The sequence below is a fragment of the Saccopteryx leptura genome, chromosome 13 (genome assembly GCF_036850995.1).
Source record: "Saccopteryx leptura isolate mSacLep1 chromosome 13, mSacLep1_pri_phased_curated, whole genome shotgun sequence".
NCBI classification, from domain to species: Eukaryota; Metazoa; Chordata; class Mammalia; order Chiroptera; family Emballonuridae; genus Saccopteryx; species Saccopteryx leptura.
Window position 1 is genome coordinate 53,043,632 of NC_089515.1, and position 27,787 is coordinate 53,071,418.

Genomic DNA, 27,787 nt, shown 5'->3' on the forward strand with positions numbered 1-27,787 from the left:
ATCCCGTATAGCCTCTACACACTTGTCACTGACTGATGGCCTACCAGAACGGGGTTTCTCCACCAAACTGCCAGTTTCCTTCAACTGCTTATCCCACCAAGTAATGTTATTCCTATGTGGTGGCGCTTCGTTATAAATGCACCAATATTCACGTTGCACTTTGGTCACAGATTCGAATTTACCGAGCCACAGAACATACTGAACTTTCCTCTGTACCGTCCACATCTCGACTGGCATGGCCGTGGGCTGCTCTGCTGTCTACATGGTGTTATGTCATCATCTGCGCATGCGCACATGCTGCCACATCATCCTACAGAAACTGGGAGGGTTTTCCTTTTATTTGGTGCAGATTTCACATTTCTATCGTCTTTTGTTGCTTTCCTGTGACCGGTCAAAAGTGCACCATGACTTTACGGACACACTGTATATTTTATCCTACTTCGCAAGTCAAACTTCTCTAAATTTGGGAACTGAGCAACAAAGCTGCTCGGAAAACAGAAAAGAGAGAGAGGTAAGTGAGATTCAAGTGTCAGAGTTGTGACAAAGACACACAAGCTGAGGTGGTGTTAATGTACGCCCTAGAAAACGCACCCCCACCAACACGCCGTGGCTCACACAGAAAGGAAACCCCGTCCTTCTCCTTGTGCATCAGGTTCTCTGCCAAAACCTGCAGGAGGAGGTCGGAAACAACCACATCTGCAGGGCGTTCTCATACCCTCCCCCCCCAGCTGCCCAGGGACCACTGGACCACGGTGGCTCTTGCATCAGTCCTCAGCACAGCTGCCTCCCCCTACCACCCGCGGTGGCTCTGCAGGGCTTGCTCTATTTTCCTCCATTTTAACAGGTTCGTTCCTCAAATACTTTATGACTTTTGTGCGCTCTGCAGAGAAGAAAAGATCCTTTCTGAGCGTTGCTCTCACTCCTGAGGAATGCAGAGTGAAAAAAAAAAGACGGGAAATAAAACCCCCTTCCTCCACATGGGTTTCATAAACGGCGTAAGGGCAGGGGTGCCTTCGTGGAGCCGTGGACGTGGTGGACCTTCCCGTATCTCAGGTGCAGCTACCAAGGAACAGGGGGCTCGGAGGAACATTTCGTAATGACGGGGAGTGAATAATAGATACACGTAGCTGGGTTGGGAGCATGCCTAATGGCTCACAAAGCACTTTCCATCTGGAACCTTTCAGTCGGCCTGGGAAGTGGCCAGTGGATTGAGTCTTTTTTTTTCCTTGAGAGGTTAAGTGACTTGTACCATTGAACGGAAGACTCTGAACAGCACCGCGGACCTTCCGATTTCAAATCAAATGCTATTTTGACTTCATCAAGCGATCTCTTTAATAACGGTCAGCATGTATTGACTGAAACGCTCTCCTGTTTAGGAACGTCAAGAGTAAACAACAATCAAAGTCCCCGAGCCGCTGTGAGGAGTGTTAGGAAAACGAGTGAATTCCTCTGTAACCTGGATACAGAGAAATCCTTCTCACCGAGATTGCAGTTCCCCGAACGCCGAGCTCTCTGCCCCCCAGACCTGTGCCGTCTGGTGGGCCTTCCCCACCTCTTCGCACTTTCTGCATCTGCTGCCTCACTATACAGTGTGCTTTCTGGTGTCATCACTGTCCCCAGCGTTTCCCACAATAAGGTCATCAGTGAAAGAAAAATGAAAGAGAAAAAATTATACATGCCTATATAGCTCCATAACAGCAGAAGAAATCAAAAGACATAGAGGATAGCTCTTCCTTTCTTGTTAAATTTATGTGTTGAATTTAGAGAGAGAGGAAATAAGAGGGAGGAAGAGAGAGAGAGAAACATTAATCTTTTCCCATAGGGGCCCTGACTGGGGATTGAACCCACAACCTTGGCATCTAGAGGACAGCACTCGAATCAACTGAGCTATCTGGCCAGGGTGAAGATAGCTCTTTCCTTTCTACTTCTTATGGTTTTCTTGCAAATTCGTCTTATTTCCTTTGCCAGGTTATCCAATTACTGTGTATAAGCAGAGGACTTCCCGACCTGTATACGGAGCCCCAGTCCCCACTGTCTACCTGTCTGGCTGTCACTCCCTGTCATCTGCCTCGCGGGCAGCTCAGAGTCACTCACCATCACACCCTGAGCTCACCGTCTCTCCGTCTCCCAGTCCCACCTGCTGCCCCACTATAAATGGCAAGAATGTCCACTCAGGTGTTCAGGTCCAACACTAGAGTCCAGACGTTGCTGTGAATGTACTTTGTAGACGTGACTCACATTTACAGTCGGTCGGCTCTAAGCGAAGGAAACTGCCCTCAATTACACCAGCTGGAGCCCTCAAGAGCAAAGAGCTGATGTCTCCCAGGGAAGAAGAAATTCCCCCTCCAGACCAGCACCTTGCTTGAGCCGTCCCCTGCCTGCCCACCTGACGGGTTTCAGACTTGCCAGCCTGACGAGCACGCGGACCAAACCGGTTTCTCTGAGTACCCAACTGACACACTCACAGAGTGACCTTCCGTTTCTCTGAGTGCCCAACTGACACACTCACAGAGTGACCTTCCGGTTTCTCTGAGCACCCGACTGACACACTCACAGAGTGACCTTCGGTTTCTATGAGTGCCCAACTGACACACTCACAGAGTGACCTCCGGTTTCTATGAGTGCCCAACTGACACACTCACAGAGTGACCTTCCGTTTCTCTGAGTGCCCCAACTGACACACTCACAGAGTGACCTTCCGTTTCCCTGAGTGCCCCGACTGACACACTCACAGAGTGACCTTCCGTTTCTCTGAGGCCCCAACTGACACACTCACAGAGTGACCTTCCGTTTCTCTGAGGCCCCAACTGACACACTCACAGAGTGACCTTCCGTTTCTCTGAGCACCCGACTGACACACTCACAGAGTGACCTTCCGGTTTCTCTGAGTGCCCCAACTGACACACTCACAGAGTGACCTTCCGGTTTCTCTGAGTCCCCGACTGACACACTCACAGAGTGACCTTCCGGTTTCTCTGAGTGCCCAACTGACACACTCACAGAGTGACCTTCGGTTTCTCTGAGCACCCGACTGACACACTCACAGAGTGACCTTCCGGTTTCTCTGAGCACCCGACTGACACACTCACAGAGTGACCTTCCGGTTTCTCTGAGTGCCCAACTGACACACTCACAGAGTGACCTTCGGTTTCTATGAGTGCCCAACTGACACACTCACAGAGTGACCTTCCGTTTCTCTGAGTGCCCCAACTGACACACTCACAGAGTGACCTTCCGTTTCCCTGAGTGCCCCGACTGACACACTCACAGAGTGACCTTCCGTTTCTCTGAGGCCCCAACTGACACACTCACAGAGTGACCTTCCGTTTCTCTGAGGCCCCAACTGACACACTCACAGAGTGACCTTCCGTTTCTCTGAGCACCCGACTGACACACTCACAGAGTGACCTTCCGGTTTCTCTGAGTGCCCCAACTGACACACTCACAGAGTGACCTTCCGGTTTCTCTGAGTCCCCGACTGACACACTCACAGAGTGACCTTCCGGTTTCTCTGAGTGCCCAACTGACACACTCACAGAGTGACCTTCCGGTTTCTCTGAGCGCCCGACTGACACACTCACAGAGTGACCTTCCGGTTTCTCTGAGTGCCCGACTGACACACTCACAGAGTGACCTTCCGGTTTCTCTGAGTGCCCGACTGACACACTCACAGAGTGACCTTCCGGTTTCTCTGAGGACCTGACTGACACATTCACAGAGTGACCTTCCGTTTCTCTGAGTGCCCTGACTGACACACTCACAGAGTGACCTTCCGGTTTCTCTGAGCACCCGACTGACACACTCACAGAGTGACCTTCGGTTTCTATGAGTGCCCAACTGACACACTCACAGAGTGACCTTCCGGTTTCTATGAGTGCCCAACTGACACACTCACAGAGTGACCTTCCGTTTCTCTGAGTGCCCCAACTGACACACTCACAGAGTGACCTTCCGGTTTCTCTGAGCGCCCCGACTGACACACTCACAGAGTGACCTTCCGGTTTCTCTGAGTGCCCCGACTGACACACTCACAGAGTGACCTTCCGGTTTCTCTGAGTGCCCCGACTGACACACTCACAGAGTGACCTTCCGTTTCTCTGAGTGCCCCAACTGACACACTCACAGAGTGACCTTCCGGTTTCTCTGAGTACCCGACTGACACACTCACAGAGTGACCTTCGGTTTCTCTGAGTGCCCTGACTGACACACTCACAGAGTGACCTTCGGTTTCTCTGAGCACCTGACTGACACACTCACAGAGTGACCTTCCGGTTTCTCTGAGTGCCCAACTGACACACTCACAGAGTGACCTTCCGTTTCTCTGAGTGCCCAACTGACACACTCACAGAGTGACCTTCCGGTTTCTCTGAGTGCCCAACTGACACACTCACAGAGTGACCTTCCAGTTTCTCTGAGCACCTGACTGACACACTCACAGAGTGACCTTCCGGTTTCTCTGAGCACCTGACTGACACACTCACAGAGTGACCTTCCGGTTTCTCTGGGTGCCCTGACTGACACACTCACAGAGTGACCTTCCGGTTTCTCTGAGTACCCGACTGACACACTCACAGAGTGACCTTCGGTTTCTCTGAGTACCCCACTGATACACTCACAGAGTGACCTTTGGATGGCAAAGCAGGACAGCAGCTAACAGATGGTGATACTAAGTGGCTTCAGGTAAGGGTTTTAGAGTGTCGTAGACAAGAACCCTCCTCGGTTTGGTGATCTTAGCTCTAAACACATATACAGAAGGTCCTTGGTATACAATACAGTTCCATTCCAACGACAATGATGTAACTTGAATTCTGATGTCAGTCAAAACACCCTAGCCTAACACAGACGGAACACTTGCGCTTTTAACAGTCCAAAATGGCGTACGTAGGTAAGCGTACTGGGGGACGCCAACTCCCTCATTCATACCCGTGTAACTGTGTCTTATTCCACCAGGCACAACCAAACTAGTTCGCCCACATCATCCATAAGTATGAGGCTAACAGCATAAGCCGGAACACTCACGTCTCAAATTTTTAAAAGTTTTTATGGGGATAAGAGTCAAAAACTCAAAACGTCATATGTTGAGACTGCCGTAACCCGAGGACCACCCCGTACGTTAGAGAATAAAAAAATAATAATTTTGGGGAGTAAGACTGCAATCATGCACCTCGGATGGGACAAGCCATCTCCAGAGAAGCTCGGGCCCTCCGGGGAACAAGCCCATGGTGACAGAGGCCCAGTGTCCCTCACCCACCCACCTGGCCATCTGTACGAAGGGACTGGCAGCACCTCTGTCTACCGCAGGGCACGAATGCTGCCTGTCCAGAGCTAATGACAAAGCCAAGCACCCTCAGCACTGCTGCGTCACCCGCGTTTATGAAGAGCACACGGTCCCCAGCAGCCGCGGAGGCCCGGGCGGCGGCTCACCTGTAAGAAGTGGCTGACGGCTGCATCGTGGGACTTCAGTGCCTGCTCTGCGCTGGCCAGCTCCCTCAGCATGGGCACGCACTCCGGGCTCTTCTCACCCCTGCTGAGCTCGATACACTCCAGGGCCTCCTGGTAGTGGGGCAGGGCTTCTTTTGACTTCTTCTGACCTTGATACATCCTGTAAAATATCAGAGGATTGTTCTGTTGTAAGAATAATTATAACAGAAAATACTGAAGATGCAGGTGGCCCGGTGGTGAGGATTTGGCTGCCTGATCTCTGTGGTCCAGGTTTGTTTGTATATTAATTATTCTAAATGTTTTTCTTCCCCCCAAAAGGCACAGTGGTCAAGAGGATGAACTTTGGAACGACCGGGATGGTTCACATCCCAGCTCCACCGCTTACGTGATGTACATACAACCTTCCAGCTGCTTAAGCGTCGCCCCATCTGAAGTTAAAATGAATAACAGCGCACGCGTCATTGGGTCATTATAAGGATTAAATTAGTTAATAGTCAAAGAAACACCAGAACAGTGTCTGATGCATAGTAAGTGCTATGTAGGCATCGGTTTAAAAAGTATAAAATAAAATACTTAAAAAAACAACGGCAGCAACCATAAAGGATGCCAAGATACTTGGTAACTGATCTGTCGAGAAATTACAGAAAGACCCCAGTCCTGGTGAGGGTGTGAAGCACTCTCATGAACTGTTGGGAAGAAAATAATTTGGGTATAAACTTTTTTTTTTATCAAAATAGTCCATAGGTACACATACCCCTCTGCTAATTACCCTTTAGTGGTTTAGTCTGAGGAGAGACTCTGGCAAGACAAGCAGATATCTATCTAAGAAAGTTGACCTAAGCATCTTCGTCATAGCGGAAACGTACAAAGCATTGAAAATACACTGATAGGTGATCATTCAAACAGGGTACTATATATATAATCCAGCTACACTGTGGAATGCTACTTAGCCATTAAAATTAATGTTGATCCGCCCTGGCTGGTTGGCTCAGCGGTAGAGCGTCGGCCTAGCGTGCGGAGGACCGGGGTTCGATTCCCGGCCAGGGCACACAGGAGAAGCGCCCATTTGCTTCTCCACCTCTCCGCCGCGCTTTCCTCTCTGCCTCTCTCTTCCCCTCCCACAGCCAAGGCTCCATTGGAGCAAAGATGGCCTGGGCGCTGGGGATGGCTCTGTGGCCTCTGCCTCAGGCGCTAGAGTGGCTCTGGTCGCAACATGGCGACGCCCAGGATGGGCAGAGCATCGCCCCCTGGTGGGCAGAGCATCACCCCCTGGTGGGCGTGCCGGGTGGATCCCGGTCGGGCGCATGCGGGAGTCTGTCTGACTGTCTCTCCCTGTTCCCAGCTTCAGAAAAAAAAAAAAAAAAAAAAAAAAAAAAAATTAATGTTGATCCACATTTATCCATATAGAAGTATATCCACTATATATTCTTCAGCTAAAAGGAAAATTACAAAAATACCCTGTATAACAGCGGTTCTCAACCTGTGGGTCGCGACCCCGGCGGGGTCACCTAAAGCCATCGGAAAATACATAATGCATATCAGGTATTTACATTCCGAATCATAACTGTAGCAAAATTATAGTTATGAAGTAGCCACCAAAATTATTTTTTGGTTTGGGGTCACCGCCACATGAGGAACTGTATTGTGGGGTCACGGCACTAGAAAGGTTGAGAACCACTGCTGTATAATATCTCATGCATGTGAAAATCTTATACTTTTTTTTTTTTTAGCTTAGCAAGAGAGACAGAGAGAGAAAGAGAAAGAGAAAGACAGGGACAGACAGGAAGGGAGAGAGATAAGAAGCAACAACTCATAGTTGCTGTACTTCAGTTGTTCATTGATTGTTTCTCATGAAAATTTTGTATCTCATCTATATTTACACTAATGCATTAACAGTCGCTAGGATGTTTGCAAGTTATCTCTAAGATGTTCGTTGTAGCATATTGTTTATGCTTTCTAAATTTTCTTCTGAAAAACTATATTACTTTTACATCAAAAAATGTTAATTTTAGAATTATAAGTAAAGGTAGCAGTGAGAAAATAAATATTCTTGTAGTGTCTTCAGACAGGACTCTCCTATAAAAAATGTACTTCTTTCTTTCAGCAAATGCGATGACAGAGATTTAAAAACAATCCTTTCCAAAATATTTGCTAGGGCTATTAGAAATATTTTTTATTTTGCTGGAAAATTTTTATGTACAAAATTCATAATGAGAGATAGCAATCCTTGCTCTTTATGGCCCTCCATCCCAGAACTCCAACTACAAAAAGGTCTTACAAGTCCCAAACTGCCCAGGGCTAGTCTGAGACAGAATGTGCCAGAGTGACCGAGAGACCACAAAAATATAGCTCTTGTTTTCAACTCAGTCCTTCAATGAAGGCAGTCAAGAGCTGGTAACTAGGGCGGTGGTTTAAAATCATCATCATCGTTATTATTCATAATCCTTTAAGCGAAATGGTGTATTGCGCTATCTAGGGTCAGAAAGGATTGTATCAGAAGGCGAAAAGACGGACATGCCATACTCCGGAAGAGTAAAGCTAGGGGGTTCAAAAAATAGGAAGCTTGTCCTGGCTGGTTGGCTCAGTGGTAGAGCATCAGCCGGGTGTGCGGGTGTCCTGGGTTCAATTTCCGGTCAAGGCACACAGGAGAGGCGCCCATCTGCTTCCCCCCACCCTGTCCTCTCCCTCAGCCATGGCTGGACTGATTTGAGTGCACAGACCCCGACGCTGAGGATGGCTCCTGGAGCCTCTGCCTCAGGGGCTAAAAATAGCTCGCTTGTGAGCATGGCCCCAGATGGGTAGAGCATTGGCCTCAGACGGGTTGCCGGGTGAATCCCAGCTGGGGCACATGCGGGGATCTGTCTCTCTATCTCCCCTCCTCTCACTTGGAAAAAAATAGGAAGCTGATGAACTATATGGAAATAATCTGGGCCATGTGGTTTTTCTGCTTTTCCACATTAAAAAAAAATTATTTTTTTTAAATAAAGAAATCAGACTCTGTGTAAGTTAAAAGCATCGGTCACAGGGCTATAGGGTGAGGAAGAATGCCAGAAAATCCCAATGATCTCCTTCCTGGCTGAAAAGGCACAGAGCACTCCAGGCACAGAGTCCTGTGGGAGGAGCTGACGGAGGAACACCTCTTCTGGAAGACGGCGGGGCGCTTCCCAGCAGTGGAAAAGGGAGACGCAGCGCTCGGGACACACGAGCAGGTGTCGGAGCCTTTCCGCCCGACAGCTGCACACAGGGAAAGTGACTCATTGAAGAAATACATCCAGAGAGGACCAGCCTCGACATCCAGGACCTCTGGGCGATGGTGTGAACTAAGAAAATAAAAGCTGGGTCCGGAATGCGAGCATTGTATTTGGAGATCACCGACCGGATCGCTGTAGGGAGGACGTGGGAATCTCCAAGTGAAGGCTGTGACTGAAGCTCCAAAAACCCCCAGTAAAAGCCAGTGGGAATACTTTGCGGGGGAAGCGCTGGAACTAACTAAAATCCCACCATCCAAATGAGGTGATTGGCAGGTAGACAGATGATGACCCCTTGCCATTGTATTTATTTTTCTCCTCTGTTATCTTCTGCCTGTTTCCAGGAGGTGTTGGCCAAGGGAGAAACCACCCCCATCTCCTTCTCTCATTGGAAAACTTGTGTTAAAATCACTTTCCAACTCTCGTAACCACAGTAAACCATGAGAAAGCAAGACAAAGAAACAAACTTAACCTTTAAAAAAAAGCACATAAGACTATCCGATTTTCAGCGTGGGCAGGCCATGAGAGCCAGGACAAAAAACAGCCTTCTCAAGTCACAGGGAGAAAAAAACACAGCGAGGAATACAGCAAGCTAGGGGCAGCCTTTGAAGCCAGAATCTTAACCTGTGTGCTAAGTACATGTTTTAAAATCCAAATCATTTCTGGGATGAAATCACAGAACGGAGAATGTCAACTAAAATGTTTAAGGCCAATAATAACTACTTAAAAAAAAAGGCCTAGCACATAGGGTACCCACACGCTTTAATGGGGGAGGGTGCACTACACCATCTAAGGCAGTGGGCCCCAACCCCCAGACCATTGACTGGTACTGGTCCGTAGGCCATTTGGTACCAGTCCGCAGAGAAAGAATAAATAACTTATATTATTTCTGTTTTCTTTATATTTAAGTCTGAACGATGTTTTATTTTTTAAAAAATGACCAGATTCCCTGTTACATCCATCTAAGACTCACTCTTGACGCTTGTCTCGGTCACGTGGTACAGTTATCTGTCCCACCCTAAAGGCCAGTCCGTGAAAATATTTTCTGACATTAAACCAGTCCATGGTCCAAAAAAGGTTGGAGACCACTGATCTAAGGGATCCTGTGAGGGACTGTTGTCCCTACTTGGGCAGGAAGGTTGAGTGGACGCTGATTTGAACCTGGGGCATGGGGACCCTAACGCCCACGTTGTCTGCTACACCAGGTCATGTTCCTTAGTGAGCGCTGGGGAATGTCCTGTTGATGGTCCCAGGAAAGTTTACTCAGGCTAGGCACACCTGAGCTGCCTCAGCACAGGTAACGTGCTCTCGGGACACACTGTGGAGGCTTCAGAGATGACACTGGCCATCAGAGAAAACCCGGACAGGTCACGTGTTTTAGAGCAGTCATCTCAATGGGTCAGCACAATCGTGCCACAAAGAATGGTCATTCTAATGATTGTGTGTGTGTGTGCGCGTGCGCGCACGACTCTTTTGATTGTATTGAAAACGACTGCGGGACTAGGGAACATGTGATTCGGTTCAATCGGTTCACTGTCCTAAGTGGATAGATAATTGCTGATGAGGCCGTGCGGGAGTAGAGGCGGACAGGTGGAAGGGACGAGGCTTCGGGCCGCGGGAAGGGGAGGAAGGCAGGGAGCATGAGTCACCCTGCCGCACACACTCCTCTGTCGGCCTGTGGAGGGCGGAGCCGGCCTGGCTCGAATGGCTCCATAAAAGGCGACACTGATGGAGGGTGAGGATGTACCTTGGAGATACCCTTTTAAGAGAAACACAAATCCCGTGGGAGCTGCCTGAGAAGTTACCCCCGCCTCCCACGTCTAGGACCCGGCCAAAGAAAAGGCCTTGTGATGCTGAATGTAGCTACAGAAACACCCAGATGCAAAGCCGCATTCCTTTCTCAAGCAGATCCGTGCCGCCAGGCACAGTTATCACACCTCAGTGAGGAAACCAAGCCAAGGGAGTTTGAATGAAAACCATCAGTTGAAACATGCAAGTTCCAGTGAGCGAAACAAGGTGAAGATGCAGGATGGGGGGGAAAGTAGCAACATTTAAAGGAACCCCGCTAAACACAAGGCAACTAACTGGAGGACAGTTGAGAACACGAACTTGATTTTAGGTACTCGGCACAGATGCAGACAAAGCTCGCCATCTGCTGGCAAGGTTTGGTACTGCTGGTTCCGGAAGCCCTCGTAGAGGCGGTGTGGGATTCTGGCAGAGGAAGACAACCTCCTCTGTTTTGTAGCAACATTGTTCAACATGAAGCACAAATAACATGAGTCACAACCCAACAGATGGCAACAAATATCAGATCTTGGACTTCTGATTTCTATATTTCCTGTCTTAAAATGCGAGATAAATACCTACTTCTGGGCAGGGAGAAGCCTTTCACAATCTTGCCTCTCTTCCCCCTCCCATTATATGAGTGGAATCACACCGTATGACTACTTTGGGGGGGGGGGGGGTCTGGCTTCGTTCACAAACATTACGTTTGTGAGAGTCATCCATTCTGTTAAGCACAGAAGCACAGTGATCATTTTCTTTGCATGAACGTATCACGATTTTTGTCTGTTCTGCTTCTGACAGACATTTGGGTTGCTTGCGGTTCTCAGCTACAAGCAGCGCACCCTCGGACAGTCTCTGCTCTGTCTGTCGGTGAACGTGCAGGCGTTTCTGTTGGGTGCGTGTTTACTGCTGGGTTATGGGCTATGCAAATTCTGAAGTATAGTAGACAAAGCCAGTTTTCTAAAGTAGTTATACAAAATGTATCCTAAACAACGTAAGAGAAAGCGTGGGAGTGCCTGACATCATTGCCAACACTTGCTGTAATCAGCCTTCTGAAAACTTGAGCCATTCTAGTGGAAATGTAGTATCTTACTGTTTTCAATTTCACTTCTCTGGTGATAGATGAGATGGAACACAATTTAATGAACTTATTAGCTACGTGGGTAACCATTTCTTTTGTAAAGAATCCCTTGCCCAAATTTCTATTCAGTTGTCTCTTTGTTTTATTGACTTCTAGGAGTTCTTTATAGATTCTAGGTATGCGCCCTTTGTCAGTTACTTGTATTACGAACGTCTTCTTCCCTCCGTACCATGAAATATATGGTGATTTAAGTACAGAAAAATATGTACCAAGCAGAAGGGGACAAAGAGAGGTCTTTGCATTGTTCAGGAAGGGGCTGATTTACATTGGAGTCTAATAAGTCAGGGATGTAACTGATAAATTCTATAGTAATCACTAGAAGAAAAATCAAATAATGTTTAAGTGACCAGTTAATAGATAGAAAAATGGAATGGTAAAAATATTTGACGATACTAAAAAAGAAGGGAAGAAAGAAAGAAAAGAACATAAAACTTGAAGGAAAAAGGCAATTTAAACTCAAATATATCAGTAATTAAAACAAAAAAAAATGAAGACTGAAAATTGAGGGATGGAAAAAATTGTCAGAAAATTTATACCGAAGAGAGCTAGAGTATTAATTTTAAAACTAGGCAAAATAGAGATAGATATAGGGAACAAAGGACAATATACCCTGACCGATAAAATAATAGATTAAGAAGGTATGCCGCTATGTTAACCTCCCCACCAAGAGACCATGTCAGACTACATAAAACAATGATCGGCAGAACCCTGGACAGCTCTAGACAGACCAGTAATTGCGCGCCAATGTGTACGCACACTTATCTTCAAAAGTACTAAACAGATTGGCAAAAGATAAACAAAAATGTAGCCCTGGCCGGTTGGCTCAGCGGTAGAGCGTCGGCCTAGCGTGCGGAGGACCCAGGTTCGATTCCCGGCCAGGGCACACAGGAGAAGCGCCCATTTGCTTCTCCACCCCTCCGCCGCGCTTTCCTCTCTGTCTCTCTCTTCCCCTCCCGCAGCCGAGGCTCCATTGGAGCAAAGATGGCCCGGGCGCTGGGGATGGCTCCTCGGCCTCTGCCCCAGGCGCTAGAGTGGCTCTGGTCGCAATATGGCGACGCCCAGGATGGGCAGAGCATCGCCCCCTGGTGGGCAGAGCGCCGCCCCATGGTGGGCGTGCCGGGTGGATCCCGGTCGGGCGCATGCGGGAGTCTGTCTGACTGTCTCTCCCTGTTTCCAGCTTCAGAAAAATGAAAAAAAAAAAAAAAAAAAAAGAAAAAAAAAAAAAAAAGATAAACAAAAATGTAAATCTGAAAAACAGAATTCAAAAGGTCACCCTAAGAGAGACTGACTGCAACCTTACACATGACAACTAAAGAACACAATTTCTTTTGTAGCTCACTTGGAACCTTCAGGAAAATTAACTGTGGATTAGGTCACAAAGGAACTATCAGTAAGTTTCTGAGACCACACCATACAAATATGTCTCTGTCTTTAACACAATAAAATTAGAAATCAATGACACCCAAACACCCTGAAAAATCTCATATATCTGCAAACTAATACACATTTCATGTGAATAGCCTTTGGATTAAAGGGTGATTTATACACTAAGTCAGGGGTCAGGAACCTTTTGGCTGAGAGAGCCATGTACGCCACATATTTTAAAATGTAATTCCGTGAGAGCCATACAATATGTTTAACACTAAATACAAGTAAATATGTGCATTTTATGTAAGACCAACACTTTTAAAGTACAACAAGTCTCTGAATTCTTTTTAATAACGTTGTTATGCTGTTGCTAACCGATGATGAATAAAGTACTTCTTACCATTAATGCGACTTCTGGTGCTGCATGGTTTTGCTGATGGCTTTGTAGTCTGGTTGATACATGGTGAGGTTAAGCTTCATTCAGGTGTTGAGACTTCCATCCGTTAAACGTGATCATAGGTTGGTCTTAACGTTCTTTAGATGTGAGAAAGACTGCTCACATGCATACGTAGAGCCAAACATTGTCAGTACAGCAATACTCACATGCTGCAGTGTGTGGTATGTAACGGGAAGCACGTTCTAAAATTTGACAATCAGCTGGTCCGTGGGTTGAAGTTTTTTCATTTCTCCCCACTTGTGTTTGCTCGCCAACTCTGCTTGCTGTCATGCAAGTCTTTCCAAATCTTCATTCAGTGACTTGAACTTATTCACCCACATGTCTGAGGCCTTCAGGTCAGCACCTTATAGCTCAAAATCTCTGACGGAGACACTGGGGATGTAACACAGGCCGGCGCTGTCCGCTACACACTCGTGTGGATGGGTGATGAACTTAAAAAGACGAGTGCGCTCACGAAATTCTCCAAAGTGTGCTTTGAATGACTGCAGGAGATTAGATGTGAAGCCCACTAGCGCTGGAGATCAAGATGTTGAGTAGGGTCACTTGCTGTGCATGCATCTTTAAACTCTCCCAGTTTTTCAAAGTGTAATATTTATTATTATTATTATTATTTTTTTGTATTTTTCTGAAGCTGGAAACGGGGAGAGACAGTCAGACAGACTCCCACATGCGCCCGACCGGGATCCACCTGGCACGCCCACCAGGGGCTACGCTCTGCCCACCAGGGGCGATGCTCTGCCCCTCCAGGGTGTCACTCTGCCGCAACCAGAACCACTCTAGCGCCTAGGGCAGAGGCCAAGGAGCCATCCCCAGCGCCCGGGCCATCTTTGCTCCAATGGAGCCTTGGCTGCAGGAGGGGAAGAGAGAGACAGAGAGGAAGGAGAGGGGGAGGGGTGGAGAAGCAGATGGGCGCCTCTCCTGTGTGCCCTGGCCAGGAATCGAACCTGGGTCCCCCGCACGCCAGGCCGACGCCCTCCCGCTGAGCCAACCGGCCAGGGCCTCAAAGTGTAATAAACTACCTGTTTCAATGTCGGCAATGAAGAGTTCCAGCTTGTTGTCAAATGCAAACACTGCTTGTTGAAGGGATAAGACTGTATTTCCAACGCCCTGCATTTTCACATTGAGCTGGTTCAGATGTTCAGTCATGTCCACGAGATAGTAGAACTTCAGGAGCCACTCAGTGTTAGCTAACTCAGGATGCTCGATGTTATTCATTTTAAGAAAAGTCCGGATTTTGCTCACACAAGCCGCATAACGACTGAGCACCTTCCCTCTTGACAACCAACGCCCATTGCTGTGCAGAAGCAGATCAGGATAATTATTCCCAACTTCATCCAGCAGTGTTTTAAACTGGCGATCATTTAAAGCTCGGGCAACAATAAAGTTGACCACAGTAATGATCAGCGACATCACCTCACCAAGCTGCTCACCACACATCTGAGCACAAAGCGCCTCCTGATGTAGGAAGCAGTGAAAACTTAGGATGGGTCTCTTTTCATGTTTGCGAAGAAGCGCAACGAATCCTCTGTTTTTCCCCACCATGCACAGAGCACCATCAATACACACTGAAATAAGTTTATCCATCGGTAGATTTTTTTCTTTAGCGAATTCAGTGAAAGACTTGAGTAAATCCTCCCCTCTTGTCATCTCTTTCATAGGCAAAACAGCAAGACTTTCCTCACATAGTGTGTCACCAATAGCATACCTTGCAATCATGCTGAACTGGGATAAATGGCTTATGTCTGTTGACTCATCCAAAGTGAGAGAAAAGAATGGTGCTGCATTTAAGTCCTTCACTTGTGTTGCCTCAATTTGATTCGCCATCATGATGGTACGATCGTGAACAGTTCTTGCCGACAGAGGCATGCCTTTTTATTGGTTTATCTCTTTTTTTTTTTTTTCTTTTTTGTATTTTTCTGAAGCTGGAAATGGGGAGAGACAGTCAGACAGACTCCCGCATGCGCCCAACTGGGATCCAGCCGGCACGCCCACCAGGGGGCCATGCTCTGCCCACCAGGGGGCAATGCTCTGCCCCTCTGGGGCGTCGCTCTGTCGTGATCAGAGCCACTCTAGCACCTGGGGCAGAGGCCAAGGAGCCATCCCCAGTGCCCAGGCCATCTCTGTTCCAATGGAGCCTCGCTGCGGGAGGGGAAGAGAGAGACAGAGAGGAAGGAGAGGGGGAGGGGTGGAGAAGCAGATGGGCACTTCTCCTGTGTGCCCTGGCCCGGGAATCGAACCTGGGACTTCTGCACGCCAGGCTGACGCTCTACCACTGAGCCAACCGGCCAGGGCTGATTATCTTGTCTTTATCCGAAAAGTCGTCAAAAAGTTCATTGGCAACATCAAGCAAGAATGTTTTGGCATATTCCCCATCTGTGAATGGTTTTCCATTTCTCACAATTGCTAAAGCACCCTCAAAGCTAGCCAAATTCCAGTTACCTTATTGGGTCCAACCACGGAGTTGCTGCTGACTAGCTTGCACTCTGCACAGTAGCTCTTGACATGCTTTCTTCCTGCTGTCCCCTGCTGGATATTTCGATGCAAATGTAGTATGGTGTGTGTCGAAGTGCTGCTTTATATTTGATCGTTTCATCGATGCAATTTTATCATTGCATATTAGATACACTGCAGAACCTGCTCTCTCCACAAAGGCGAGTTCCTCCGTCCATTCCTGCTGAAAAGTACGATACTTCTCATCTTTTTTTCTTTTAGCCATCTTCTTCGTCAAAAGGGTATCTGCAATTAGCTAGCTGACTACTTGCTTAAAAGGAGAGAATTTTACTTCCTGATCTCACAACAACCCGTGTACGTTACACATTATCCAATAAAAATTTGATGTTGTCCCGGAGGACAGCTATGATTGGCTCCAGCCACCGGCAACCATGAACATGAGCGGTAGGAAATGAATGGATTGTAATACATGGTAATACATAAAAATGTTTTATATTTTTAACATTATTTTTTTTATTAAAGATTTGTCTCTGAGCCAGATGGAGCCATCAAAAAAGCCACATCTAGCTCGCGAGCCATAGGTTCCTGACCCCTGCACTAAGTTATAAACATTAAGAACTCAATGTCAGTAGTAGGGCTATGTGGGACAGTTAAAGCCGTAGTTTTAGGGATATTTTTTAAAATACAGTGTGTCTGTAAACTCATGGTGCACTTTTGACCAGTCACAGGAAAGCAACAAAAGACGATAGAAATGTGAAATCTGCACCAAATAAAGGAAAACTCTCCCAGTTTCATACCTATTCAGTGCAGTTCGATGTGGGCTCACGCACAGATTTTTTAGGGCTCCTTAGGTAGCTATCTCATATAGCCTCTACAGACTCATCACTGACTGATGGCCTACCAGAACGGGGTTTCTCCACTAAATTGCCGGTTTCCTTCAACTGCTTAATCCACCGAATAATGTTATTCCTATGTGGTGGCGCTTCATTATAAATGCACCGATATTCACGTTGCACTTTGGTCACAGATTCGAATTTAGTGAGCCACAAAACACACTGAACTTTCCTCTGTACCGTCCACATCTCGACTGGCATGGCCATGGGCTGCTCCGCTGTATACACGGTGTTACGTCATCATCTGCGCATACACACATGCTGCCACATCATCCTCCAGAAACTGGGAGGGTTTTCCTTTTATTTGGTGCAGATTTCACATTTTTATCGTCTTTTGTTGCTTTCCTGTGACCGGTCAAAAGTGCACCATGACTTTACGAACATACTTTTTATCTTTGATATTTGGGTGGGGAAGACTTTCTAAATAAAGCTCCTAAAGCATAAACCATTCAATTAAAAAGTAATGGCTTTGACTGTAGCAAAAGTAAGAATTTCTCTGCCATGAGGAAAACCATAGACAAAATTAATAAAAGAAAAGATTTGCAATTGTACTAATTTATAATACACAATGAAAGCTCAGTTACCAACAAGAAAAGCACAGGAAGCCACCACAAGAAAAATGAGAAAGAATGCTAACAGGTTCGTAAGAGAAGGGGAACCCCAAGTGGCTAAGAGGAATGTGAAAAGCTACTCTAAGTCACTGATAAGAGAAATGTAAAAATCGAAATTAGCACAGTAGGTGTATCAGATCAGCAAAGGTAAGAAAGATAGACAATGCCAAATATTGTTGGGGATGTAGAAAAATAGGGACCCACCTGTCCTGGGAAGGGCTATAGATGGGGGCAGCACCCACCAGTGTGCGGTGAACTTGAGGTACACATGTACGCACCCCTGGAGACCTCAGAAAAAGTCTCTCTTAGCTACATGCATGGAATAGAGCAAGGATGCTCGAGGCAGCACCATTGTGGGAGCAGAGAGCTGGGGACAAGCTGGGTGTCTGGCCAGCATGGCTAAGCACATTTGGCGAATGAATCCTGTGTAGTGCTGGGCAGCAGCCAGCCACAATGAATTAGAGTACAGACAACAACAACAAAAAAGCAATGCAGAGTGGCCCTGGCTGGTTAGCTCAGTGGTAGAGTGTCGGCTGGGTGCACGCGGACGTCCCATGTTCAATTCCGGTCAGGGAACACAGAAGAAGCTACCATCTGCTTCTCTACCCTTCCCCCTCCCCCTTCTCTCTCCTTCCCTTCCCACAGCCATGGCTAGATTGGTTTGAGCACATCAGCCTGCAGAGGGTGCAGAGGATGGTTCCCTGGAGCCTCCGCCTCAGGTGCTAAAAACACCTCAGTTGCCGAGCAACGGCCCTAGGTGGGCAGAGCACTGCCAGTGGAGGGCTTACTGGGTGGATCCTGAAGTCGGGGCATGCAGTAATCTGTCTCTCTGTCTCCACTTCTCTCACTTAAAATTTTTTTAAAAAAGCAAAGCTGAGTGGGTAAATTTAGAAACAGAACGAGGTACTGCACTACGGACTTGTGAAGTGACACGTGGAGATGTATCAGGGCAGCACAGAAGCACTGTCCTGACACATTATCATGGAGAAGCTCCTCCCACCTGGAGGCGGGGCTTCCTGGCCAAGAAACTGCGGCCCTCAGTCAGGGATACAGTCTTACCCTGGGAACTTACTGTGCGAAGGACAGCTTGATCCGCGCCTGGATTTCCAGCCATTCTTCCTTCATCAGCCTCCCGCAGAGCAGCAGCTCCTTTGACAGTCTCTCAGCTTTCCTCAAGTTCTCTGCAGCCTCTTTAAATCTGAGCCGCGGTCAGGAAACTTCACACCCTTGGTCCTCGATCCTGGGGCCCTACTTCCCCGACGTCCTTGGCTCCCGCACCTCCCACCACCCCCTTTTTCCCCGAGTCGTCTGTCAGCTTTGGACTGGCCCTTGAGAATTAAATGTAAGTAACGTGGGCGGTATTTCTATCTGTAAGCCGAGGCAAAAGGATACTTCTGGAGGGAGAGGAAGGCTCTCCCCATGGTGTGGAACAGCTCGATGGAACACCGGAAAACGTCTGTGTTGTCGGTGAAGGGCGGCGCCACGGAGTGGGTGAGGATTTCTCTGGCTTTTATTGCGTGTTGTTTTGCCTGCAGTGCCAGTCCTACAGACAAAGGAAAAGTCGTCTCAGTGTCTCTAACATCTTGATGGACAAGAATATAATCACCTACAGGCCAAGAATCTAATGTGGTCGCCTTCACCTTCTGTCCTGTGACACACGGGCAGCAGAAAATATTGTCGTGATTGGACCAACCAAAGTGTTTTATATCCTGTGCTACTTAAGGTGACATTCCCACACCCTAGGACTCAAGATCATTTTGTCCCAAAACGGTCTTTTTTAGAAATAAAATAGCATGGGCAGGAGTGAAACAACTTTGAAACCTCACCAATATCAGACACAAAATATGTTCTAAGTAATTATACAAAAAAAAAAGAAGAAAGAAAGAAAGAAAGAGAAAGAGAGAGAGAGAAAGAAAAGAGAAAAGAAAAGAAAAAGAAGCCCTGGCTGGTTGCTCAGTGGTAGAGCACTGGCTGAGTGTGTGGAAGTCCTGGTTCGATTCCCAGTCAGGACACACAGGAGAAGCGCCCATCTGCTTCTCCACCCCTCCCCCTTCTCTCTCTCTGTCTCTCTCTCTTCCCCTCCTGCAGCCATGGCTCAGTTGGAGCAAGTTGGCCCCTGGCACTGAGGAAGGCTCCATGGCCTCGCCTCAGGTGCTAAAATATAAAATAGTTCAGTTGCCAAGCAACGGGCAACTGGGCAGAGCACCGCCCTGTAGGGGGCTTGCAGGGTGGATCCCAGTCTGGGCGCATACAGGAGTCTGTCTGCCTCCTGGCTTCTCACTTAAGAAAAATTTTAAAAAGAAAAAGAAAACAAATGGTATACAAGGACTATCACATTCTGGGCGGGAAATAAGATATTCATGAATTTTAATCCTGGCAATTGCTGTGACAGCAATCTTAATGAACACTAAAATTTCGGAATCTTCTGCTTATCTATCTATAATCATACTTTGGAGTTTATTTTAATATAATACAAATACGATGATAAGGACAAAAAATCACAGTTCCCTTGAGGTTATAGGCTAATGTGTTGCAATCTCTTATTCCTATGTGGTACTGGACTAATATGAAACACCATGGAGTAAAAAAAAAAAAAAAGTTACTACCAAGAACTAATTCCTTCAGGACATCTAGCATTCTCCCACGCACCTACTAGTTTGTGGTAAAGACTGACATTGGGGACCACTAGTTATTTCCCAGGGCTTTTCGCTTCCCCACTGTAAAGCCAGTCAGGGCCACCATCAGAGCCACCTGGCCCATGCAGGTTCGCATTGGATTTGAACAGATGGTAATGAAACAACAGAGCCACGAACTGGTGGGCCATTATCTTTAATCCTAGCTTGCACCCAGTGGGCAAGTAAAACACACACTGGACTCCAAAACCCACTCATTCATCGCTCACAAAGCTACTGACTTCTCTGAGTTTCCTAGAATCAAAGGTTTCTAGCTCACCAGACTTATTCACCTCTGTTCCCCATCTCCTTCCTTCTTCCTGTACAAACTCTGCATAAACTGGCTTCACACTCAGCACTCCACCATCTTGGCTGTTTCTCCTGGTCTCCTCCACATGGCCTTTCTCTGCTCTCCTCTCAAATGCTAATCTCAGGAACCAAGAGAGCAAGCTCCCGGTCTGCCCCACTTTATAGTGCAGAAATCAAAACCTTTAATCCAATATACAAAATAGGGAAGTCTCTAATACAAAGTCACTTAACTGAGGCATGATGGGATTGTACCAACCCACATCAAAAAGGGTGGGAAAGGCTTAGTCCTAAAACCAAGCCCCAGGCTCCAAGAATCTTGCCTGCCCACAGCCTGCCCCCAACACACATTAATATCACCTGGGCGACAGCTTCCACGTGGGCAGCTCCATCTTTAACAAAGTGAGCATAATATATTTTATCTGCCCAAAACCCACACCCCCACCCCCTCCCCACATTGACAGCCTCTTCCACCTCCCCCTCCACCCACACACACACAGATAGATACTCCTGGTCTTATGTCATTCATTCTATGGGATTAGATCTCAGAATTCTAAAATGCTGTCAAAATAAAGTTAATTCTGTTCCTATGTTTATAAAACAGAAAGAATATCTTTTCTTTTTTTTTTTATTTTTATTTTTTTTATTTTTTTTTTTCTGAAGCTGGAAACGGGGAGAGACAGTCAGACAGACTCCCGCATGCGCCCGACCGGGATCCACCCGGCACGCCCACCAAGGGCTACGCTCTGCCCACCAGGGGGCGATAATCTGCCCATCCTGGGGGTCGCCATGTTGCGGCCAGAGCCACTCTAGCGCCTGAGGCAGAGGCCACAGAGCCATCCCCAGCGCCCGGGCCATCTTTGCTCCAATGGAGCCTTGGCTGCGGGAGGGGAAGAGAGAGACAGAGAGGAAAGCGCGGCGGAGGGGTGGAGAAGCAAATGGGCGCTTCTCCTGTGTGCCCTGGCCGGGAATCGAACCCGGGTCCTCCGCACGCTAGGCCGACGCTCTACCGCTGAGCCAACCGGCCAGGGCAGAATATCTTTTCTAATGGCAAAAATTCAGGGAAGCTCTGACAGACTTTTATATATATATATATATATATATATATATATATGTTAAATATATATATATGTTAAATATATATATATATGTTAAAGCCCGCACCAAATCACTGTGCCAGAGATTTATCGGTGCCGATGATGTGAGTGACATTACAAAAGAGCCTGGTGGACAGTATGTCCAGCCTCAGTCCCTCCCCTCCAATGACCTGCACTCAGCCTCCCGGGTTGCGGTTCAAGGACACTGGCCCTGATGTCAGACTGCCCAGAATGAAGTCCCTGCTCCGCCACCTTCCCTGGAACTCTGGCCTTGGCTTCCCCAGTGGTCAGCGGGGACAACAGTATTATTACCCACGTGCCAGGATGGTGGCGAAGACTGAGGAGGTTATGCAGGGGAAACAGTTCACACGGCGCCCCGCACTCAGCAAGACCTCCGTGAATAGAGGACACTGTTTGTACTTGAAACGGACAGAGGAAGACTGTCACGCAGAAGGGTGGCAGACTGCGTTAGAAAGGCATCATTGGAAATCCCAGATGCTAGGACGCTGGTACTGGCATCTAAAATCCCGGGATTGGGTCTCTGGTCATCTGCGTATATATTAGCAATGTGATCTGGGGCAAGCTGTTGCCATTTCTTCAACTCCTTCCCGTTCCCTTGGCTCTAAGAACGAGGAGGGAGGGAGGGCTGGGTAGGTGACTCCTGGGTCTCCAAGGTGCCCTCTGGCGCTAGCCGCCTTTCATCTAACAAGTAGAACCAGTATACAGTCTGTTTCAGCCCAACTTACTAGCCAGCAGGCAATTCTACGCTTGGCCTGCGGGGGGTTTTCTACTTATTTTACTTGTTCACTGGACTCACCCTGGGAAATACGCATGACCATCATCATCATCATCACCATCATCATCATCATCATCATCGTGGTCATCACTGCAGATGAACGACGTCCAGGGAGGCAGTGCTGTTCATCTAGCACTAGGTTACCCAGTCAGAAAGGACACAACATCCTTGTTGGTACCTTCCCTGCATCCATTCTCCTCTTTTTACTTTTGGGAACACCAGGTCCCCGCACCCTCGACATGACCTATGTCATTTAGTCAAAGCTGGCCTCTCTCCTAGGACCTAGTAGAGCTGAAAGGCAGATCTAGCCAATTAGAATATTCTTTGGTTTTGACACACAACCCACGCTGCAAACTGGTTACGTGGTCTGAACCTGAATCTCGCCCAGTCGACAGTGAGTTTTACCGTTGGATTTTTGAGTCGTAGGAGCTGATTAATTCCCTTCTGCTTATGCCAGCTGGGTTTAGACTTTTATTTATTTTGAAATAAATAAAAGTCTCACAGCCCGCCCCCAACACCCCAAACACACATTAATATCACCTGGGCGACAGCTTCCACGTGGGCAGCTCCATCTTTAACAAAGTGAGCATAATATATTTTATCTGCCCAAAACCCACACCCCCACCCCCTCCCCACATTGACAGCCCCTTCCACCTCCCCCTCCACCCACACACAGATAGATACTCCTGGTCTTATGTCATTCATTCTATGGGATTAGATCTCAGAGTTCTAAAATGCTGTCAAAATACAAAGTTAATTCTGTTCCTATGTTTATAAAACAGAAAGAATATCTGTTTAAAATATATTTATATTTATATATATATATATAAAAAGATAAAATTCTTTTATTTATTTTGAAATAAAAGTCTAAACCAAGAGATTTTTATTATTTTGGAAATAACAAAATAAATAAAAGTGGGTGATTACTTATACACAAGAGATTCTCCATCCATACAAATTTGAATGGATTCCACTTCAGGTCCCTACTCCATGCCCTGGGACCTTCCTAAGATGCCTTTGGAGCTAACAGATTCATTCTTTTCCAAGAACCCCACTTTTCAGATCATAAAAAACAAAACTCGAAAGGGCCCAGGGCTTCCTTCTCTTCTTTATATATTATATTTAAAAAAATCTTATTGACTCTTCCTGAAAGGAGATGGCTTCTCACTCTTCCTTCCAGTTACATGTGAGTCCAGTTTTGAGGAAGGAGCAGACGCACCTGGCTGAGCTCCCTCCCAGGAGCTGAGCTCACCTTTCAGCTGGAGGTAGCCTCGGGCCAGGTTGACGTAGGCCTCTGCCAGTTTCCAGTGGCGGTCGCCATAGCAAATCCTCGTCAGCGCCACGCAACGCACCAGCTCCTGGATCGCCTGCTTGTACTGCGGGAGCAAGAACACAAGCTTACCATTTGGATAGCCGAAAGCATAGAGCCACAAAATCACCTTGCACGTTGACCCATCCAGTAAGCACATATTGAGCGCTAAAGTTGCCTATAAGGCTTAGAGCAGGGGTCCCCAAACTTTTTACACAGGGGGCCAGTTCACTGTCCCTCAGACCGTTGGAAGGCCGGACTATAAAAAAAACTATGAACAAATCCCTACGCACACTGCACATATCTTATTTTAAAGTAAAAAAACCAAAATGGGAACAAATACAATATTTAAAATAAAGAACAAGTAAATTTAAATCAACAAACTGACCAGTATTTCAATGGGAACTACGGGCCTGCTTTTGGCTAATCAGATGGTCAATGTCCGGTTCCATATTTGTCACTGCTAGCCTTAACAGGTGATATGACGCGCTTCCGGAGCTGTGATGCGTGCATCCCACGTCACCGGAAGTAGTACTGTACGTGAGCCATGCTGCGCTTTGTGGCGCCGCCACATACAGTACTCCCGGACCACAGGATGAGGATGGATCCTGTGCTTCTCTCACTGACCACCAATGAAAGAGGTGCCCCTATCGGAGGTGCAGCGGTGGCCGGATAAATGGCCTCAGGGGGCCGCATGTGGCCCGCAGGCCGTAGTTTGGGGACCCCTGGCTTAGAGAATCACCTTGCACATTGACCCATCCAATAAGCACATAATTGAGCGCTAAACTTGCTTATAAGGCTTAGAAGCACTCGGGACACAGAAGACAACAAAACAGGCAAAGATCTCTTCGGGGTGGTAGGGTTTAATTCTCTAGCAGAACTCTGGCTGAGAAAGTCTGCCAACCTAGGTCGACCTAGCACAGGGCCTGGCGCATAGTAGGTACTAAATAAACACAATAGCTGTCGTGTACAGTTTCCAAAAATGTCTAAGACCACCTCAATAGTATTTCCGTCCATGATGCTGGCTGATAAGTGACAATCGCCCTGAGCATAAGCGAATTTGACTCAGATCATGGGGCCTAGAATCTTCATACAATATCGTGGTGGTTAACTCTTCTGCGGCCGGGCAGGAAACTTCTGGTGGACCGGCACCAGTCCATGGACCGGAGGTTGGAGAGCACTGACCTAAGCTATTGCACTTCTCAATGACCAGGGAGGTCAGGTATGGAAGAGGAAGACTCCTTACTTCGTGCCTGCTGGAATAGGACTTTGCCTTCTCTTCACAGGATTGGAGCTTCTCACGAGGAGGCTGGAAGAGCGCTGTCAGCTGCAGCTTGTTCGAGACCCTCTTTCCAGGCGTTAGGCTGATAGCAGCAACGATTTCATCTGAGTGGCTGGATATGTGGGTTTCCTGGGGTTCTTGCATACTTTTGTACACATTATCCTCTGATTTAGAAATTAAAAAAAAAAAAAAAGGCATTAAAGATCGTTTTCATGTTTGCTCTGAGAAATACACATTTTCCCCCCTAGAAATTGAGGCTAGAATCTAGGAAAATTTCAACACTATGCCTGTGACTGCTCTGAGAATAGTAACATTCTATGCAATGTATATATATTTTTTTTTTCCTAGGACCAAACTCATAATGTCACTGCTCATGGTTTTTGTTTTTGTTCTGTCTGTTTTAATCAAGGCACCCAAATAAACATTCTGCACAGAGCCAGTAATCCTTGCGTCTGCACATACTGACTGATAACTCACCCACTGCCTAGAATGTCCCTTTCCTTCTTCTCTTTCTACTAAGATTCTGCCAGGCTGAAATTGGTTCCTAACCCTCCTTGAATATGTCAGCTCCGAGACTCATTCCCCCAACTAGAATATGAGCTCCTCAAGATTGTCTTCTGTTATTTTATAGCCCCCTGCACAGATGAACAGAAGTTCCTCAAGAAATACTGAGGAACATAACACACACCTACAACGAGTGGAGTTACCTGGCAGAGTTACAGATGTGCCACGAGGTACTATGTTTCCTAGTTGGATTAATGTTTGAAGAATCTTTAAGATGCTATATTTCATTTGGAATTATGTGTTGGGCTGGATCCTAAAAATGAAACATTGTCTTGCTATTTCAAATATGTTTTAATACAGAGTGGGGTAAAAGTAGGTTTCTAGTTGGTCCCATAGAAAATCATACAATAATTGATAAATCATAATATAAGAATAAATTCTGTGTTTCACAACTGTAAACCTACTTTTGCCCTTACCCAGTAGATATTATTCTCATTTATCAAGAATTTTCCTGAACCTTTATATTCTAGTTTTAATTGAAAGATCACTTTAATTATTTATCAATATTTATTAATATTATTTATATTTATACTGTTTATTAATATTATTAAATGTCATTTATTTTAAAATACTGTATAAATGCTGCGTTTCATTTTTGAGGATTTAGTATTCATATCTGACTGATGATGCTTCATATACCAATATTATGTTCGACTTAGTTGTTAGCAATGCTTTCCCTGGATTTCCTCATCTGCAAATATACACAAAATTTGAATCCAAAGAGGATGCTAATTTTCTCTTACTAGAAGAACTGTCTATTATGCCAGGGATGATGGTATACAAACAAAAATAACCTTTTCAGTTGACAATTACAAGAACATTACTAAGTGTCCCTCTTAAATCCATATTAAAGCAATCACAAACTACAGCTTCTCAGAGTATAAAATAATCTATAATTAGCATTACCTTCTTCCCTCTGCTGTCCCAAACCCACTGCTAATCTGGGAATAACGTTCTTCCAATCTCACCCTAAAAAGAAAAAAAAACTCTGGGAAAAAAACAAAAACAAAAACTCTTTCTGCCCCTCTTCCCGACTGTGCCTGTATTTTATCTGTTTTTATTCCCCTCCACACTCACTTCTTTAAAACTAGCGAAAAAATTGGAAAAGTTTCAATTCTCACATCTCCGTGTCGTAAAATCCTTTGTCCATCTACCCTAGATGCTAGAGAGAGCTTCTGTTTCTTTTCCCAGTGAATTACAGTTGTCTCCACAGCCTGATTTGCCGGATTGGTTCCTGGTGTAACGGCTTGGTGATTCTTTGTGCAGATTGATAACCAACAAACAGTCTAAAGAGGGGCCGTTTCAGACCAAAGCAGAGCAGCCTTTTCTGGTAAAGCAACCGGGACCTCCCAAAACTCTGGGCAGAATTATGAATGCTAGAGCATGCACCAATAGGGAGTGGGGAAGAGGGTTTTGCTGAAGTTTGTAACCCAATCCTTGGGAGCCAGAGCTGGGAATTTTAAAATGGAGTTGTCTTCTCCTTGGAATTTTCTTAAAGCGGTATCGCTGCACGCTGATGCCAAAGTCTGTCAAAGATTGCCACCTCCCTAGTTTAGAGGACTCCCCCCTTGTTTTGAGTAAGGCAAAATATGAAAAGTGACACTCAACAGATCTAGAGAACTTTTAAGTGAGTCATAGGGACAACTATACTAACACATGTAATCACTTGCACACTTGTGTCAACTTGGGGTGGTGGTGGAAGTTATTTTAAGATAATTCAATTTTCATAATAAAACATCAGATGTTAAATTAATAATTAGAATGTTTCCTTTTTGAAGAAATTAAAATGAGGGGCTAACATTAATTACTTATTAAGAAAATGTTAAAAAAAAAAAAAAGAAAACATTCTATTTTTCCCCTGTTGATTTGAGAGAGAGAAGTACCAACTTGTTCCACTTAGTTGTTCCATTTACTTGTGCATTCATTGATTGCTTCTTGTATGTGCCCTGACTGGGGATCAAACTTGGGACGGCAGTGCTAATGCAGGGTGGGGGGAGTCGTGGAGGTGGTGGTGGGGGAGGCTCTATCCACTGAGCAAACTGTCCAGGGCCTTCTAATTTATTATTAATCATTTTTTGTGACTCTTCAATATTAGGGGCAAGTCTTATAATTTGGTTGGTTTTTAATACCCTAAATAACTTTGTTTTTACACAAACTGTAGCTTTCCTCATTTTAAATCTAGCAAAAAAAACCCACAAAAAACCCTAAGTACTACAAATCCTTAGGTATCTAGAACCCTGAACAAATGGTCTTAGAGGTGTCTGACATACACCATGCTGTACATATACTTCAGTCACTTCTGAAGACCAGGTTTAACAAAGAGACAATTGGTATTTCATCATAATTCACACCTTGTTTGGCATAG

General features: G+C 46.3%; 1 protein-coding gene across 3 annotated transcripts in view; it reads right to left on the bottom strand.

Moving 5' to 3' along the window:
• The window catches only part of TTC23 (tetratricopeptide repeat domain 23), a 66,296-nt gene that overhangs the window by 37,609 nt on the left and 900 nt on the right, over positions 1-27,787 (bottom strand). For 2 of the 3 annotated variants that reach the window (XM_066355729.1, XM_066355727.1), the window contains exons 2-6: positions 24,823-25,022; positions 23,520-23,643; positions 18,789-18,939; positions 18,469-18,594; positions 5,425-5,602 (exon numbers count right to left, since the gene is read on the bottom strand). In XM_066355729.1, coding sequence (XP_066211826.1) covers positions 5,425-5,602; positions 18,469-18,594; positions 18,789-18,939; positions 23,520-23,643; positions 24,823-25,002 — 759 coding nt within the window. In that variant the 5' untranslated portion in view covers positions 25,003-25,022. Of the gene's footprint in view, positions 1-5,424; positions 5,603-18,468; positions 18,595-18,788; positions 18,940-23,519; positions 23,644-24,822; positions 25,023-26,543; positions 26,759-27,787 lie in introns of those variants that run through there. The other variant, XM_066355728.1, reaches the window with a different exon arrangement.